Source organism: Haplochromis burtoni, unplaced genomic scaffold (assembly GCF_018398535.1).
Source record: "Haplochromis burtoni strain Fernald_Lab_line unplaced genomic scaffold, NCSU_Asbu1 Contig_85, whole genome shotgun sequence".
NCBI lineage: Eukaryota > Metazoa > Chordata > Actinopteri > Cichliformes > Cichlidae > Haplochromis > Haplochromis burtoni.
The window spans coordinates 1,751,151-1,764,565 of NW_024582446.1; the positions used below are offsets into that span (position 1 = coordinate 1,751,151).

At 39.4% G+C, this 13,415-nt stretch overlaps 2 protein-coding genes across 7 annotated transcripts; one reads left to right on the forward strand and one right to left on the reverse strand.

Moving 5' to 3' along the window:
* The first annotated feature begins 799 nt into the window (after window positions 1–799).
* Window positions 800–6,583, forward strand: LOC102295143 (ensconsin). Of its 5 annotated transcripts, XM_005926070.3 has the most exons (16): window positions 800–961; window positions 1,229–1,492; window positions 2,127–2,222; window positions 2,329–2,403; window positions 2,521–2,684; window positions 2,792–2,891; window positions 3,078–3,194; window positions 3,413–3,570; window positions 3,675–3,808; window positions 3,891–4,129; window positions 4,215–4,392; window positions 4,468–4,636; window positions 4,738–4,842; window positions 5,628–5,678; window positions 5,827–6,055; window positions 6,471–6,583. In XM_005926070.3, the coding sequence occupies exons 2-16, from the start codon at window positions 1,366–1,368 to the stop codon at window positions 6,479–6,481; spliced, it is 1,953 nt and encodes a 650-aa protein (XP_005926132.1). In that variant the 5' UTR covers window positions 800–961; window positions 1,229–1,365; the 3' UTR covers window positions 6,482–6,583. The 5 variants fall into 5 exon arrangements, with proteins under 5 accessions (XP_005926132.1, XP_005926131.1, XP_005926134.1 ...); XM_005926069.3 differs by lacking the exon at window positions 800–961 and having other exon boundaries at window positions 1,011–1,492; XM_005926072.3 differs by lacking the exon at window positions 800–961 and having other exon boundaries at window positions 1,011–1,492; window positions 3,437–3,570.
* An 842-nt stretch (window positions 6,584–7,425) lies between these two features.
* Window positions 7,426–13,253, reverse strand: LOC102296276 (vacuolar protein 8). 2 transcript variants are annotated; one of them, XM_042222396.1, is made up of 13 exons: window positions 13,013–13,253; window positions 12,682–12,801; window positions 11,764–11,883; window positions 11,490–11,609; window positions 11,101–11,220; window positions 9,134–9,342; window positions 9,004–9,049; window positions 8,797–8,930; window positions 8,577–8,585; window positions 8,233–8,347; window positions 8,003–8,137; window positions 7,793–7,918; window positions 7,426–7,688 (listed from the first exon to the last, which is right to left on the reverse strand). In XM_042222396.1, the coding sequence occupies exons 1-13, from the start codon at window positions 13,200–13,202 to the stop codon at window positions 7,543–7,545; spliced, it is 1,590 nt and encodes a 529-aa protein (XP_042078330.1). In that variant the 5' UTR covers window positions 13,203–13,253; the 3' UTR covers window positions 7,426–7,542. The 2 variants fall into 2 exon arrangements, with proteins under 2 accessions (XP_042078330.1, XP_005926137.1); XM_005926075.3 differs by having other exon boundaries at window positions 8,454–8,585.
* Between the last annotated feature and the right edge of the window lie 162 nt (window positions 13,254–13,415).

Here is a 13,415-nt window from a genome sequence, read left to right on the forward strand (position 1 = left end):
ATGGATGGAGAATTATCTCTTGCTTAGGTTGGCAGATGATTTCCATCTTTAATGGTGTTTTATGTTATGATGGCAATTAGGAAGGAAGAAATGAGCAGGTTAAACAACCTGTTCTCAGCTAATATTGATTATTGAACACAAGACTGTAATGTAAAATGAATGCATTCATTTGATTGTACTCATCTATTGTTTTGTAATAATACTTTTAAAAAGTTACATATCAGCATATAAACTTTGCAAAATAATCAAAGATTAAATGCATAAAAATGTGTAAGCAATTTTTATCCCACTAAGCTTTCATACATTTGTGATTAGCTTTGTCATAAATAACAGTTTTACAAAGAATATTAGAAAATAACACTCTGGTATCAAACTTTGCATTTAAATCATGTTGTAGCCTTAAATTAAATATCCATGTGAGATATACACACTTTCTGTTTTCAGTCGATTTCTAAGTAGATTGAAAATTTATTGAATGGCGTTGCTATCTTTTAAACTTGTAAGAAAAATTGAGGTGACAGGTCAAGGTTAAAAATAAGTGTAGCACAGGGACTGCTGGTCAGCTAAGTTATAATGCACTGTTTACAAATCCAAGTGGTAAAGCACATAAATTAACAACAACAAACCATTAAGTAAAAATGTCACATGTAAAAAATGTCACGTGTCAAATGGCTATAGCTGAATCTGTTTCTTTAAAGAAAGCCCGCCATCTAGTGGTCAGACTATTTCATTCGCCAAGGATGAATCATAGGGAAAAAGGCCATTTTCGTCTCATCTGTTATGAACACTAACTGCATCACAGCGAGTTAATGTCCAGGCAATATATGTCATTGGATATTGCAGCCGTGATGCAATGGTAATTATACATGATGGCAAGCTCTGAGGTTTGCTTCAATTTTTTACGGCCTCCAGGAAATGCTGCATCCCTTTGCCTGCTTCCATCCAGCAAACAGGCAGTGAGGTGGGGGAATTAAAGTGACACAGCTATATTATGTGAAAGTAAAGCAGAGCAGCTCACAAGGGTGAGATCTTTAAAGGGGGAGTAGCCTTTTTATAGATGAGACTCACAGAGGCTCAGAATCTCTTCAGACTTTCGTAATCCTGAACGAGACTGGAGGAAATTTTCAATGTGAACAACCCTGCCTTAATATTTTCCAATCCATTGGACACGGGTATAACTAAAGGCTTTGTATTCTTGCTTCTCTCCCTGTTTATTTGTGAGGCACAGATGGACAAGCAGCTGATGCAGGAGGCAGTTCCACGCACAGCACACTTAACCGAGGACCCAGAGGCATCTTGAAATAGAAATTCAAAAGAGGAGGAGGAGGAGAGAAAGGAAGGGGGTTTTTAAGGGAGAGCATTGGTATGCCAGGTTCAGTACATAGCATGGCTGTGCAGAAGAAACAGTGTGTCATCCCTCCATCGCAGGGACCTCTTTCTACACGTACCATCGAAAGCCAAAGAAAGAGAAACAGATATGAAAAAACAGAAGGTTAGTAGCCTTTTTCTGCGCTTTCTATGATTATCTTATCAAACCTGCCTTTTCATTGAATCAGAGATTGTAGATTAGAACCATAGGATCATTGCACCATATCGATTATTAGTTGATCGTATAGATTATGCATCTCTCTTAAGAAATCTTTGCACATGACTACCGTGAACTAAATAACAAGGCATCTGTTTGTACACATTACAAAATAAACTAACAACACCAGTACACGGTACAGCCCTAAAGAAACACCTTGTTTAAACTAATTACTCTTCAGTCTTGCGTGTGCCACTCTATCTTAACCTTTTACAGTGTTTAATTCAGCTGCACTCATGAGGACTGATCAGGTGCTAGCCTTTTATATGTAGGCAATTTATAAAGGCTCTTTCATGTGGAGCTGACCCTGGGGCCAAACAGTCCTGAACCACCACTGTTTGGGACAGCTTCTTAAAAGCTGATTTGATTTGAGTTTGTGTCCAAGGGCTACCTCAAACAATTTAGTTTTATAAACTTATGTCTGTTTACAGACGGAGACAATTCCAAGTATCTGTGTAATGAGTATGCGTTTTATTACAAAAAATAAAGCCTTGATGAAGGAATATTCTACAGAATAAGTTTTTTTTCCCCTCTCTGACAGAAAATGGCTCTTATCACAAACCGATTTCAGCGACAGTGAAGAAAGCAACCTGTTCTGTCAACATCTGCAACACAGTTACTCCTCGGGCTGCTGCAGGTTTTTGAGAGCACACTCACCCTGCTGTCACATTTTTAGGATGTCAGGCCATGTTTCTTTACTTCTGTAAGTAAAATTGCTATTATATCGTATCCTTGCATCCTAGCAGGTAATGGACAAAATGTTGACGAGAGGCTGAAAGCCGCACGAGAAAGAAGAGAAGAGCACCAGAAGCTACTTGGTATGTGGGCCCCTACATGATGGTAATATTCACATGTCCTTGCAAGTACACTACCTCAATTTCTAATAATATTTACATAAACAAAAATCCATGTTGTACTGCTTTGTTCATTCTTAGCCTCTCGGGAACTGAGCAGGTTAGAGCGGGAGCAGCGGGCTAGGCTTTACTATGAACAACAACTGCAGGAGCGCAAGAAGAAACTCCTGGAGCAGAGGCTCAAAGAGGAGAGGAGGCGTGCTGCTGTGGAAGAGAAGCGGAAGCAGAGGCTCAAAGAGGAGAGAGTGAGTTTTGATGGTGGATATCGAGTATTTTATTTCCAGCAATGCTGATGAGTTCACTGTTCAGGCTAAATTCAGTAAAATTAACTCAAAGGTGTTTCTGAATTAAGGAACGATATGAATCTGCAGTGCGTAGGACACTCGAGAAGAGCCAAAAGGCCCAGCAGAGCCTCAGTCAAAATGCAAGAGGAAGGAAACTCACTAAAAATGGTAAGCTAGGCGAATGTGCTTTCATTTCTCTCTCCTTTCTTTTTTTCTAACATAATCTTACTAAACTCATAACAACCTGCTTGCAGTATCTGTTGTCTCTGTACGATATCTTAACACAACAATTCTTGGCAGACCCTATCTTCTGTTTTTGCTGCATTTAAAACTTTACACTGATTAATACACTAGTTCCACATCGCTTGCCACTGACCACATGGGAGAAGAACCTGGTCAGTCGTCTCCTTACCCCCACATGCTCTTATCTGGCCAGGAGCAAGAGTGCTGGTTGTCAGTCAGGAGAACAAGGTACTCTCCCCCATAACAGAAGAATGTACTTATTTTAATTTAACATTAAGGAACTTCTGTTGCTACAACAACTAATATCTCAGGGCCCTCTGGTCTCTAACGCTGCTGTTTTTCTCTCTGCTGATACACTACTTCATATTTCCACCCTTTTCACTGTTCCCACCATTTGTGCATTGCTCTCCAATTTGCCATAATTATGGCGCAAAACACTGGCTCAGTTGTCCATGTTTGTCGCCGTGCAGTTTCATTCCACTCCATGAATACCACCACCACCACCACTCACAAACCCCGGCATCACTCTGGTTCAGTCCACAACAGGCCATCTGCTTCCTCTGGTTCTCGCAACAGCCAGCACAGAAGCATCAGTGTGGCACAGGTATAGCTAGCTGTTTCTTTTCATTAGAAATCTTTACGATCAGCCAGCTGTCTCTTTTTTCAGTCACAGTTTTGAATTGGAAATAACATTTTCTTTTGATCTAGATAAAAGCAGCAAAGCAGCAAAACATTGTTAAGAGGACCTCAAGTACTCGCTCTAACGTTCAATCAAATACCATCAGCGTCTGTGTAAAATCAGCTCTGATGCCGAGCAGAACATCCTCTCCATCATCAGAACGGTAGGTAAAGTGCCACAACTGTGCATCAGAGACAGAGCGGCAGTAATGTGAACAAAATGCTCCCTTTTAATTTTTCTTAAAGGACCTCACAAAGATCAGTCATCAAACAGCCAACCCTGCTCCAGCCTGAGCTCCCATCACTCCCTGAGGAAGATGCTGCTGCTTGCAACTCTGCCCTCTCTCCTGCTAACTCCAGGCCTGTCAGGAAATCAGTTGAATCTCAGCAAGAGAAACTGAGGGGTAAAAATCCACAGGAGACTCCAAGTTCAAACTTGCCTGACAAAGACAAAGTGACATCAAAGAGAACAGCAGGAGATGGAGGTAAGCTAGAAAAATGTATCTAGCACAAAGTGTGTCAATGTGTTTCTGGGATATTTATAGTGAAGTGTAAATTATTTCTCTTTAGGTCTCTCCAAAATGCCTCCTTGTCCAGCTCCACAGACTCCTGAAGTCATGTCCCGCCCCTCAGCTGGAACTACTGACCCAGAGGAAGCCTCACGTCTCCTGGCTGAAAAGAGGCGAGAGGCCCGACTACAGCGGGAGAAAGAGGAGCAGGAGCGCATACAGAGGGAGGAGGCTGAAAGGTAAAAAAGCACATCCAAGTATATGGTAACAATATTCATTAGCAAGCTTTTAAGAACATTAGAAATAACATCCAGGCAGAGCCGTGAAGAACTTGAGCGCAGGAGGGCAGAGGAGCGGGCACGACAGCAGGCTGAGGCTCAGCGTCTCATAGAGGAGAAGAGGAAAAGGGAGCAAGAAGAGCAGAGACGAGCTGAGGAAGAGAGAGCTCAGGCTATGAGGGAAGCTGCCCTCTTGCAGAAACAGGTGGGAAACAGAAAAGTTTGTTGTTATCATGCATTATATTCGTAGATAAATTTGGTTTTCTATTCACGTTCTTACTTAATGTTTTTTACCCGTCTGTGCAGAGAGAGGAGGAACTAGCCAAAGAGCAAGCACGAGCAGAGCAGTTGAAACAAGAGCGGGAAATGCTCGCACAGAAAGAGGAGGCAGAGCGCCAAGCAAGGAAAAAGGTGACAACTAGGATTTTAAAGTACGGCCGTCATTTCTGTATACAGCTCGGGCCACACATTAACTGAATTAATCAAAAAATAATAATACACCCCACTTAGCAAAAGAAGTTACAATGATAAAAATGGACACTGTGCAACTGAAAATATTTAAAAGACTTAAAAAACTGAGATTTTATTGTTTCCATTCATTGTTTGAACCTGATTCCTGCAACATGTTGAAAATGGCGCTGTTGTATAATGCTAACCCCCCCCCCAAAAAAAACGAAATACCAAAATCTGACAACTTATAAAGTTAAGAAGAAAAATCAATGAGTATAAAAAGAGCAAGAAACTTTGAGAAATAAAGCTGCACTGGGGTTCATCACTCTGTGTAAGACTGCATGGACAGAATATTTCAGCCATTTAAGAAGAACCTTTTTAATTCTAAATAATTTGGAGATTTCATCCACTGTGATCACTAATATCTTTCAGAGTTTTAGAGAGCCCAGAGACATTTCTGTACACAAGGGACGAGGCTGAAAATCGGTACCCTTGTTCCTTGGAACATCAGGAGACTCTGCAATAAAAGTTGCCTCATTTTAGCTTTTAGCCATTGCCACGGTTGTCAAAAAAATATATTACAGACAGTATTTTTAAAAGTGGATGTTTTACTATTTTACCTTTAACTTGTAAGCATTTTTAAATTTATTATGGAAACAGGGTGTGCCGAAAAATCTGTTTTATGAAAGACACTGAATGCATTCTCTGAGTGAAAGTATTTTAGTGAATGTTGTTTTCTTTTGCAGCGACTTGAGGAGATCATGCGGAGAACCAGAAGGACTGATTCTCCAGATACGGTGAGATTAAGTGTTTCGTTTTTTAAAAAGTCTACCGCCTCAGGTCTGTCATGACGCACATTCTGCATCAGCTATTAAACAATCTGTTTAACTTTTAAAAGCCACACAACTTGTCCTTGACTAAAATGATTAATGTCTTTTATCACAGAAATCTGTTCCAGTGAGGATTATGTCAAATGATGCCCAACCAAAGGAAAACACGCAGCCTGTGCACAATGGAACAATAGAAGATACAGCCAAGGTGCCAGTGGGAAATAAAACCACACAGCTGGGCCTGAACAGTCAGGAGGATATGCTACCTGTTGTGGCCTTCAAAGAACGCAGGTCTCTTAGAACTCTCACTGGCCTGGAGGAAATCCAGACCCACCAACGTGCAGGTGAGAAACAACCAGCATAGTATTTAAAAACACTTGTCCTCAGGGTGGGAAAGCGAAACAAACCATCAGCCTAATAATCAGCGAGTGTGTTTGTAGAATCACCCACCTTAAGTTACCAGTTACTCATTTACATGTTATAATTTGCCATATTAATTCCCAATTGGCTGTACTACCCACACAGGCAGGCTCACTCACTCGTGATTGATGATCCACAGTGATTTGTGCAGGCAGGCCCGCAGCAACCAACTCATAAAAACTCAGTTATAAATGGGGGAAAGTTATGCAAGCTTTGAAAAAAACGTATTCAGGTTGATGGTGAACAGTTCTATGCTCATAATGCTGCTTTCAAAATGTTATATTTGCTGTTTTTGATTTAATATCTATCATTCGTCGTCTTCCTTTGCGTTTTTTTTAGAGGTCATCTGAATGCCTGCAGGATGACTTTCAAAGCCTTTGTTGGAGACCGGTGAATACACAAGAATTACTGCTGCACAGCTATTTTGCTCCCCTTCGGCACTTTGAAAGAGCATGTAAAATTATAACCTTGCCTCCCAATGAGGATGTCAGCATTTGGTCACTTTTCTGTGTGTAACCAGTGGCACAAGCATAAAGCGAATCGCATATGAGCTTTTTCAGTACAGCAGTTTTCTGATCTAATAACTATCCAAAAAGCAGTAGATGTAGACTGTGCTGGCAAACGTAGTGTATCAGTTAAGGAGAGTGTTGCCTCTGTTGAAATATTAGGAACAGGAACTCTAAACAGTCACAATATGCCGTATGCTTTTTGCTTATTCCTGATATTTCTTGCCACCCTTGCACTTTTTCTTCCTCGGTTTTGTCACTGTGGAGTTAGAATAGCAAAAGTGGCAGTTTGCTCAGAGAATACAAGAGTTTAATGTCTTAGCAAAAGATGACTTCCTGCATTCCCACTGTACCTTAACCTTGGATTTTGTAAATTATAGCAATCATGTAATTCAAAGCTGCTAAGGAATATAGTTTCCAAAGACTGTGCTTCATTTTTCTTGTGTGTTTGTGTGTATTTGTGCCAATTTAGAGGATACAATGCACAGTGTATTTTATTTTTTTTTGCACTGACTGCTTTGTTTGATATTGCATAATCACTTTACAAGCAATGTCTGATGCATAGAGTTTAAGAGTTTATTAATATAAAAGCATAAAACAAAACCAGATGTATCTGAGCCGCAATATTTGATCTTATAGTTCAAGTACTGCTTATGACTATCACGTTAGCCTATTATATGCCATATTTGATTAAAGTTAATACTATGCCACGTCTTCGCCTTGTTTTTCCAGTTGAAAACATAACTGTAAAAATAAAAACTACCAAGCATTTTAAAACCCCAGGCTAAAAAAAAAAAAAAAAAAAAAACACACAAACACAAACACAAACACATTATATAAAAATGTAGCTTTTACATGCAACGTGGTTATGTTCATGCAAAGTCTGTGCGCGTCTCTTTGTAACTTCACTGAGAAAGTCCAGAGTTGACAGGAGATGGAGAAAGGGGCTGAATCATTTGAAGCAGCTGTCTAGTTTCCTCTGTCTGTGCATGCACCTTCAATAGCTGAACCTTTAGCTCACTGTTAGTCAACAGAGATGAAAAGTCTCCATCTGCAGAGGAAGACAGGAAGAAACTCTGAACTCTTACAATGACAGACTGTTTAAATTTTATGCAGTATTTTCAGTTCTTAAATAAATGTGCAATTAATGCAAACCTTTCTTGAGGTTAAATATGGTAACTACGCCAAGCTGCTGGAATTTAACATCTTTCTTTTTGAGGAATCCCAACAGGTACTTGGATATGGAAGTGTAATGTGGCTTCAACAAACGGATCATCTCTTCTGTAATGAAAACAGAAACATTTAATACATCCAGCGTAAAAACACAAAAGGAAGGTATTCTTTTCTCTTGCCACATTGCATTACCAGTCATTTCTAATTCGCTTATGATAGCTGCAGAGTTGTACGCCAGCTGGGACTTTCTGATTTGCTCTGACAGCTTCACTAAGCCTGAAACTTTTTCTGATGTTATGGTTGCTGACAATTTTGTCCGGAGTACATCTGAAACAGTGAGTAATGGTAATAGATTATTAAAAAGTTTTCCACCGCAAACATTCAAAATAAATAAGTCATTATTTCAAGTCAAGATCTCTCACCACAGGCCATCAGGTGATGCAAGCATGATGTCACATGAAGCAATGTCTCATCTGACAGGGTGTTAGACACAAGCGCACAGAGGAGTCCTGGTAAGCACAGACTTTCCATCACAGCCTAGATTACAATGGTTGGATTTAGGATAACTTTATCAGTCTTGGACAAATCAATAAAGCAGAGGTAGGAAAACAAAAAGAAAAAAAGAACTGTAGTCTGCAAGTACCTGCTCACCAACGTGGGAAGTGCACAGATTGGTGATTATCTTGCAGCTGTATGTGACTATAACAGAGTTTGATCTGGGATGATGAAGCACCTGACCAATTTCCTCCAATAGTCCTTCACTTACCAGGATGTCCTGGAATCAAATTACAAAACTACTGTCAATATTAGAATTTAAATAAAAACTGTGCAATTACTTTAGGTGACACTGAATGCCACTAAAGTAAAATTTCAATAAATATTGGCACAATGCAAAAATAAAACCATACTCAACCACTAAGCAGTTGTATAATAAAACCAGGACTGCTCCCAGCTTTATTGTTAATTATTTATTTAGGCTAACATACGGTGTTTGACGGGTGTGCCGACAGTGTAGACAGTAGCGTTAGTGCCGATTCAATCCACACTGAAGTAGAGGTTTTTAACAGCGCCTTCAGAGGCAACACGCAGTCAAGCTCCATCAGCTGGTCCTGAATGAGAACTACACATAAAAGTAATAAACACCATCTGCCAGAGGTATAATACCTTTTTTTGAATTTACTTTTTATAATTACCATTCTTTGAAAGAGTCTGCAGGCACCGGCACGCTTGGGCTGAATTCTGAAAAGGAAGTTGTTTTTTTTCCCCCTCTTTAAAAATATATTTTCTTTAAACTAAGTTAAAATAACTCATGTTCAGAGTTACCTTTTTCACAGGTGAAGACATAAGAGTCAACAGAGACCTTGATAAATAGTGACCCCCAATTCTGAGCAATCTTGGGTGATGCTCGTGGATAGCAGAAATGTTGCAAAGAGCAGTGCAGCTATAAAACTGAACCTCTGAATCTGAGGACTGTAGGAGAAGAAGCAAAACAGGAATCACTCCTGCTTGGCATAACAGCCTTGTTGACCAATCTGAAGAGTAAAAACATAAAATAAAAGGAAATGTAACACTGGAAGAAATTGAGAAGTTTCTGGAAAATACAGTTGTGCTTAAAAATTTACATACACTCGTCATCGGCATGGATGTCACGGGAATTTTGGCCTTTTAATTCTTTAAACTGTTCTTTTCCAGGGTGGAAAGACTGTACAGCATACATCTTTAATGATTTTAGGAAAAAAAAAACGAAAAAAAAAACAAACCAAAAAACACAAATTGGGTGCAGTTCTCTAATCCACACCAAGAAAAAAAAAAGTGTATAGATAAAGTCTCAAATATATAATTACACCCCCAATAAATCAAATTCAAATTTTATTTGTCACGTACACAGTCATACACAGTACGATATGCAGTGAAATGCTTAGGTCGGGTCCTGCTGCTTTCCTGGTAATGGGTAAACATCCTCCCTTACCAAGTTACACATCGACCAGATGGTTTTAGTAGCCATCAACAAGTTTCTAGGCCTAAGGCCACGGCAAATTAACTCCTTGTTAGTGATCATGATTGACTACAACTCAGTTTCTTTTTGCCTGCATAAGGAGCATTTGTTTGAGAGCATATGTTGGACTGACCAATACTCAGAACAATGGAAACTCCTGGGAACTCAGTGAAGAACAAACAATGAGAACTGTTACACAAGTTAAGGAAGGTCTCTTGGAGTCACTTCTAAACAACTGCGGGTTTATAGAGCATTACTTCAAACAACTGTACATAAGTACAAGTTATTAGGATTTGTCACCACTTTGCCCATCTCTGGAAAACAAAAAGACCTAAACTATCACCCTCAGATGAGAAGAAATTGGTTAGGATGATTATTCAGCAACCCAGGAACCACCAAGGCTCAAGCCTGCCTGAAAACCGCAGGAACGTCAGCATCACTGTTCATGTGAAGCAAGTTTTACATCAGTTGGGCTGAGGGGGTGCTGACCAAGAAAGAGAATACCACAAAGACAAGAGGTGTGCTTAGAGCAATAAAGGTGAGGCTATCAACTCAACTGTCAAGCATGGTGGTGGTATCACCATACTCTGGGGCTGTTTTGCTTCCAGTGGTACTGGTACATGGCACAAAGTGGGTGGAATAATAAAGAAGGGAGGACTACCTTCAAATTCACCTAAAATTAACAACTAGATGATTGAAACTTGGAGTCAGTTGGGTCTTCCAAAGGGACAATGATCTCAAAGACACACATCAAAACTGGTTTTTGGAAAGGATGAAGGAGGCTAAGATTAAGGTTGTGGAGTGGGTTTCCCAAACCTCAACCCGATTTAAAAACAAAAACGAACAAACAAACCCCACAAGAAATCAAACAAATAAATAAAAACTCAACTACCTCTCTTGGCAGAATTGGTAAAATATCCATCCAGAATTATTGCAGAAGCTTGTTGATGGTTACTAAAAATATCTGGTTGAGGTGCAACTTACTAAAGGGCATCTAACAAAACATTAGTACCTCCACTAATGTAAGGATGTGTGTATATCTGAGCCTGCATCTATACTTTTGACCCTGGGTCGATTAGACAAAACCCCAAATAAATTCAAAACTGTGCACAGACTCCTTGTTTTGTTTTTTTAAACTCAATAAACATGTATACTGCACAATCATTCCACCCTAGAAAAAGAACAGTTCAAAGTAATCCCTAAATTATAATGGCATTGATGCCAATGATGAGTGTATCTAAACTTCTAAACACAATTGTAAGTGCACAGTGACATTCAAATGAAATGGTCCCACCTGACTGCGTGAGGTGTAATAGAGCCCAAGTTGCATTCCGTTGGACCTTTGGATCAAAAGATTTTGCTAAAGCCAAGAGTGGTATGATTCCATCAACCATCAAAGAATCTCGATTTGACTCTGGAAAGAAAGATGAAATAGCAACCATGCATGCAGGGACAATTTTGGAGTGCTAGTGGCCCAAAACAAATTAGCAGAATTTCAGCATGACAGAGGAGAGGTCATTTCAAGAAGCATATGGAACAAAATAACTACTTTTCTCATAAGGCTTCAGTTCTCTTGCCATCCTCAAAGTCCTGCCATTTATTTTGCAATACATAATAACTTTTTAAAATTAAGCGTTTGTACTTTCTAAACTGTGTCGAAAAATACTTCTGGTCTGTACAAACCTGAGGAGGCCAACATGGCAACACAGGCACAGGAGTGACACTGAGCAGTGGGATCACCTGACCGGAACAACTCAATTATGGGCACCAGCATCCCCATTTCTATCACCAATTCTTTACACACTGAAATCAAATTTTATGAATGGCAAATGATAAATAAGCCATTTGATCCAAAAGAACACGAGTTTTTAGAATCATACTATCAAAATCATTAAAATTCTGGATTAATTAAAAAAAATTATAATAATGTAAATATCTTACTATTATTATCTCTTACCATTATTCTTTATTAACAGATTTACAAGGGCGAGAGAGACAGTCTTTTGAACATCGAGATCAGATGATAAAAGTAGAGCCACGATGGGCTCCATGAAGGCATCTGGTAATGGACAGTTCACTGTAACACACAAACAAGGGAAAAATAACACATTTTGAAACTTAAGTCATATTTTTTGCTGTCAGAATGAACAATGTTCGAGTTGAGACCAATTTATAGTAGTTGTATGTCAGTCAGTCTTACTGGGAGAAGCTACATTTTACAAATTTGAATTACATACTTGTAGCTGATTATGAATTCAAAAGATATATCCCTCATGAGTTGTGCTATAATCTCAAGAATCTAAACACAGCAATCTGTCAACTCGTTAGCTTCATAGCATAAGTGCCTAAGTCATTTTTTGGTCAAATTGAGATTTTTGCCTAACTTTACTCCCCTACCACTGCTGCATCATCCTGTCCGTCTGAAACACAAAACACAAAAAAATGACTTAGGCACTTATGCTATGAAGCTAACGAACTGCCACCTATACACAAAACACCTGGTCACCCATTTACATACTACAGAACACTGTCTATGCTGTACTGAAAGAAGAAGCCTCAGCCTAATATGCACGATAGGGCTCTTGGTTGGCAGATTATAATAAAGCATACTGTGAATTCCACAGTAAAATCCTCTTATTCTTCCTTCTTTGTAACACATGGGTCCATAAGTGGGCGTTTTATCTGCCAGCCTTGGGGAAAAAAAATACAGTTGGAAATTTGCATGCTGGTCACACCCGTTAGAGAAAATATCTCTGCAGTAACTGATAGAGGCCTATGAAGAAACCTGAAGTGCAAACAACAGCTGATCATCTGCAAGCCAATGCTATCAGGAATACTGTCAGATGAAACAAAAACGTGAAATCTTTATACTCACGATGATGACTGAGGTGTAGATAATACATGGCTGAAGTCATTTGTAGATCAGTGTTTTCTGAGGTTGCAAGTTTGTTCAGTGTTTGCAGACTTTCCTGGCTGAGAAGTTGAGTTTCGTTGTCTGGGAGGGGGAAAAGAGATTAATTGAATTGATCATATAAACTTGTGTACAACTTTGAAGAGTAATAGCACATGCAGTATGAAAGTTTAAAGAAGTTGCTGTCTAAACGTTTACTTTGATGCTTTTCAATTTTCCAAATAACACACTGCCTCGGTTTTTGTTCTTCTACTGCGATTTCCATAAAAAATACGCATGGCTGCAATTTTCCTACCACAGTTGAGGCGTAAGGAAGGCAAATCAAAAGCCGTCCTTCTCTCGGATGAAATCCTAAAGCAATTGCACCGTCCAATCTCTCTGAAAGCGTCCTTTATCTTGATCTCCAGCTCTCTCCAAGCGCTCCTCAAGTGATCCGCAAATTCCTTCAACAACTGCGAGCAGGTGTTGCAAAACCCTGAAGCCATGACTGCATCTTGCACAAGGTCCCGACACCTGTCTATTTTACACAACCTGCACGTAGACACGCCTACTGCTGTGTCACGTGACTGCAAGGTAAATTTAGACTATGGAAAGTATCTTGCTCTTCTAGCTTTTTTTTTTTTTTTGCATCTCGACACAACTTTAAAAGTAAAACTTATTGTGACACTTAATAAATATTAATATCTAAATATTTTAGG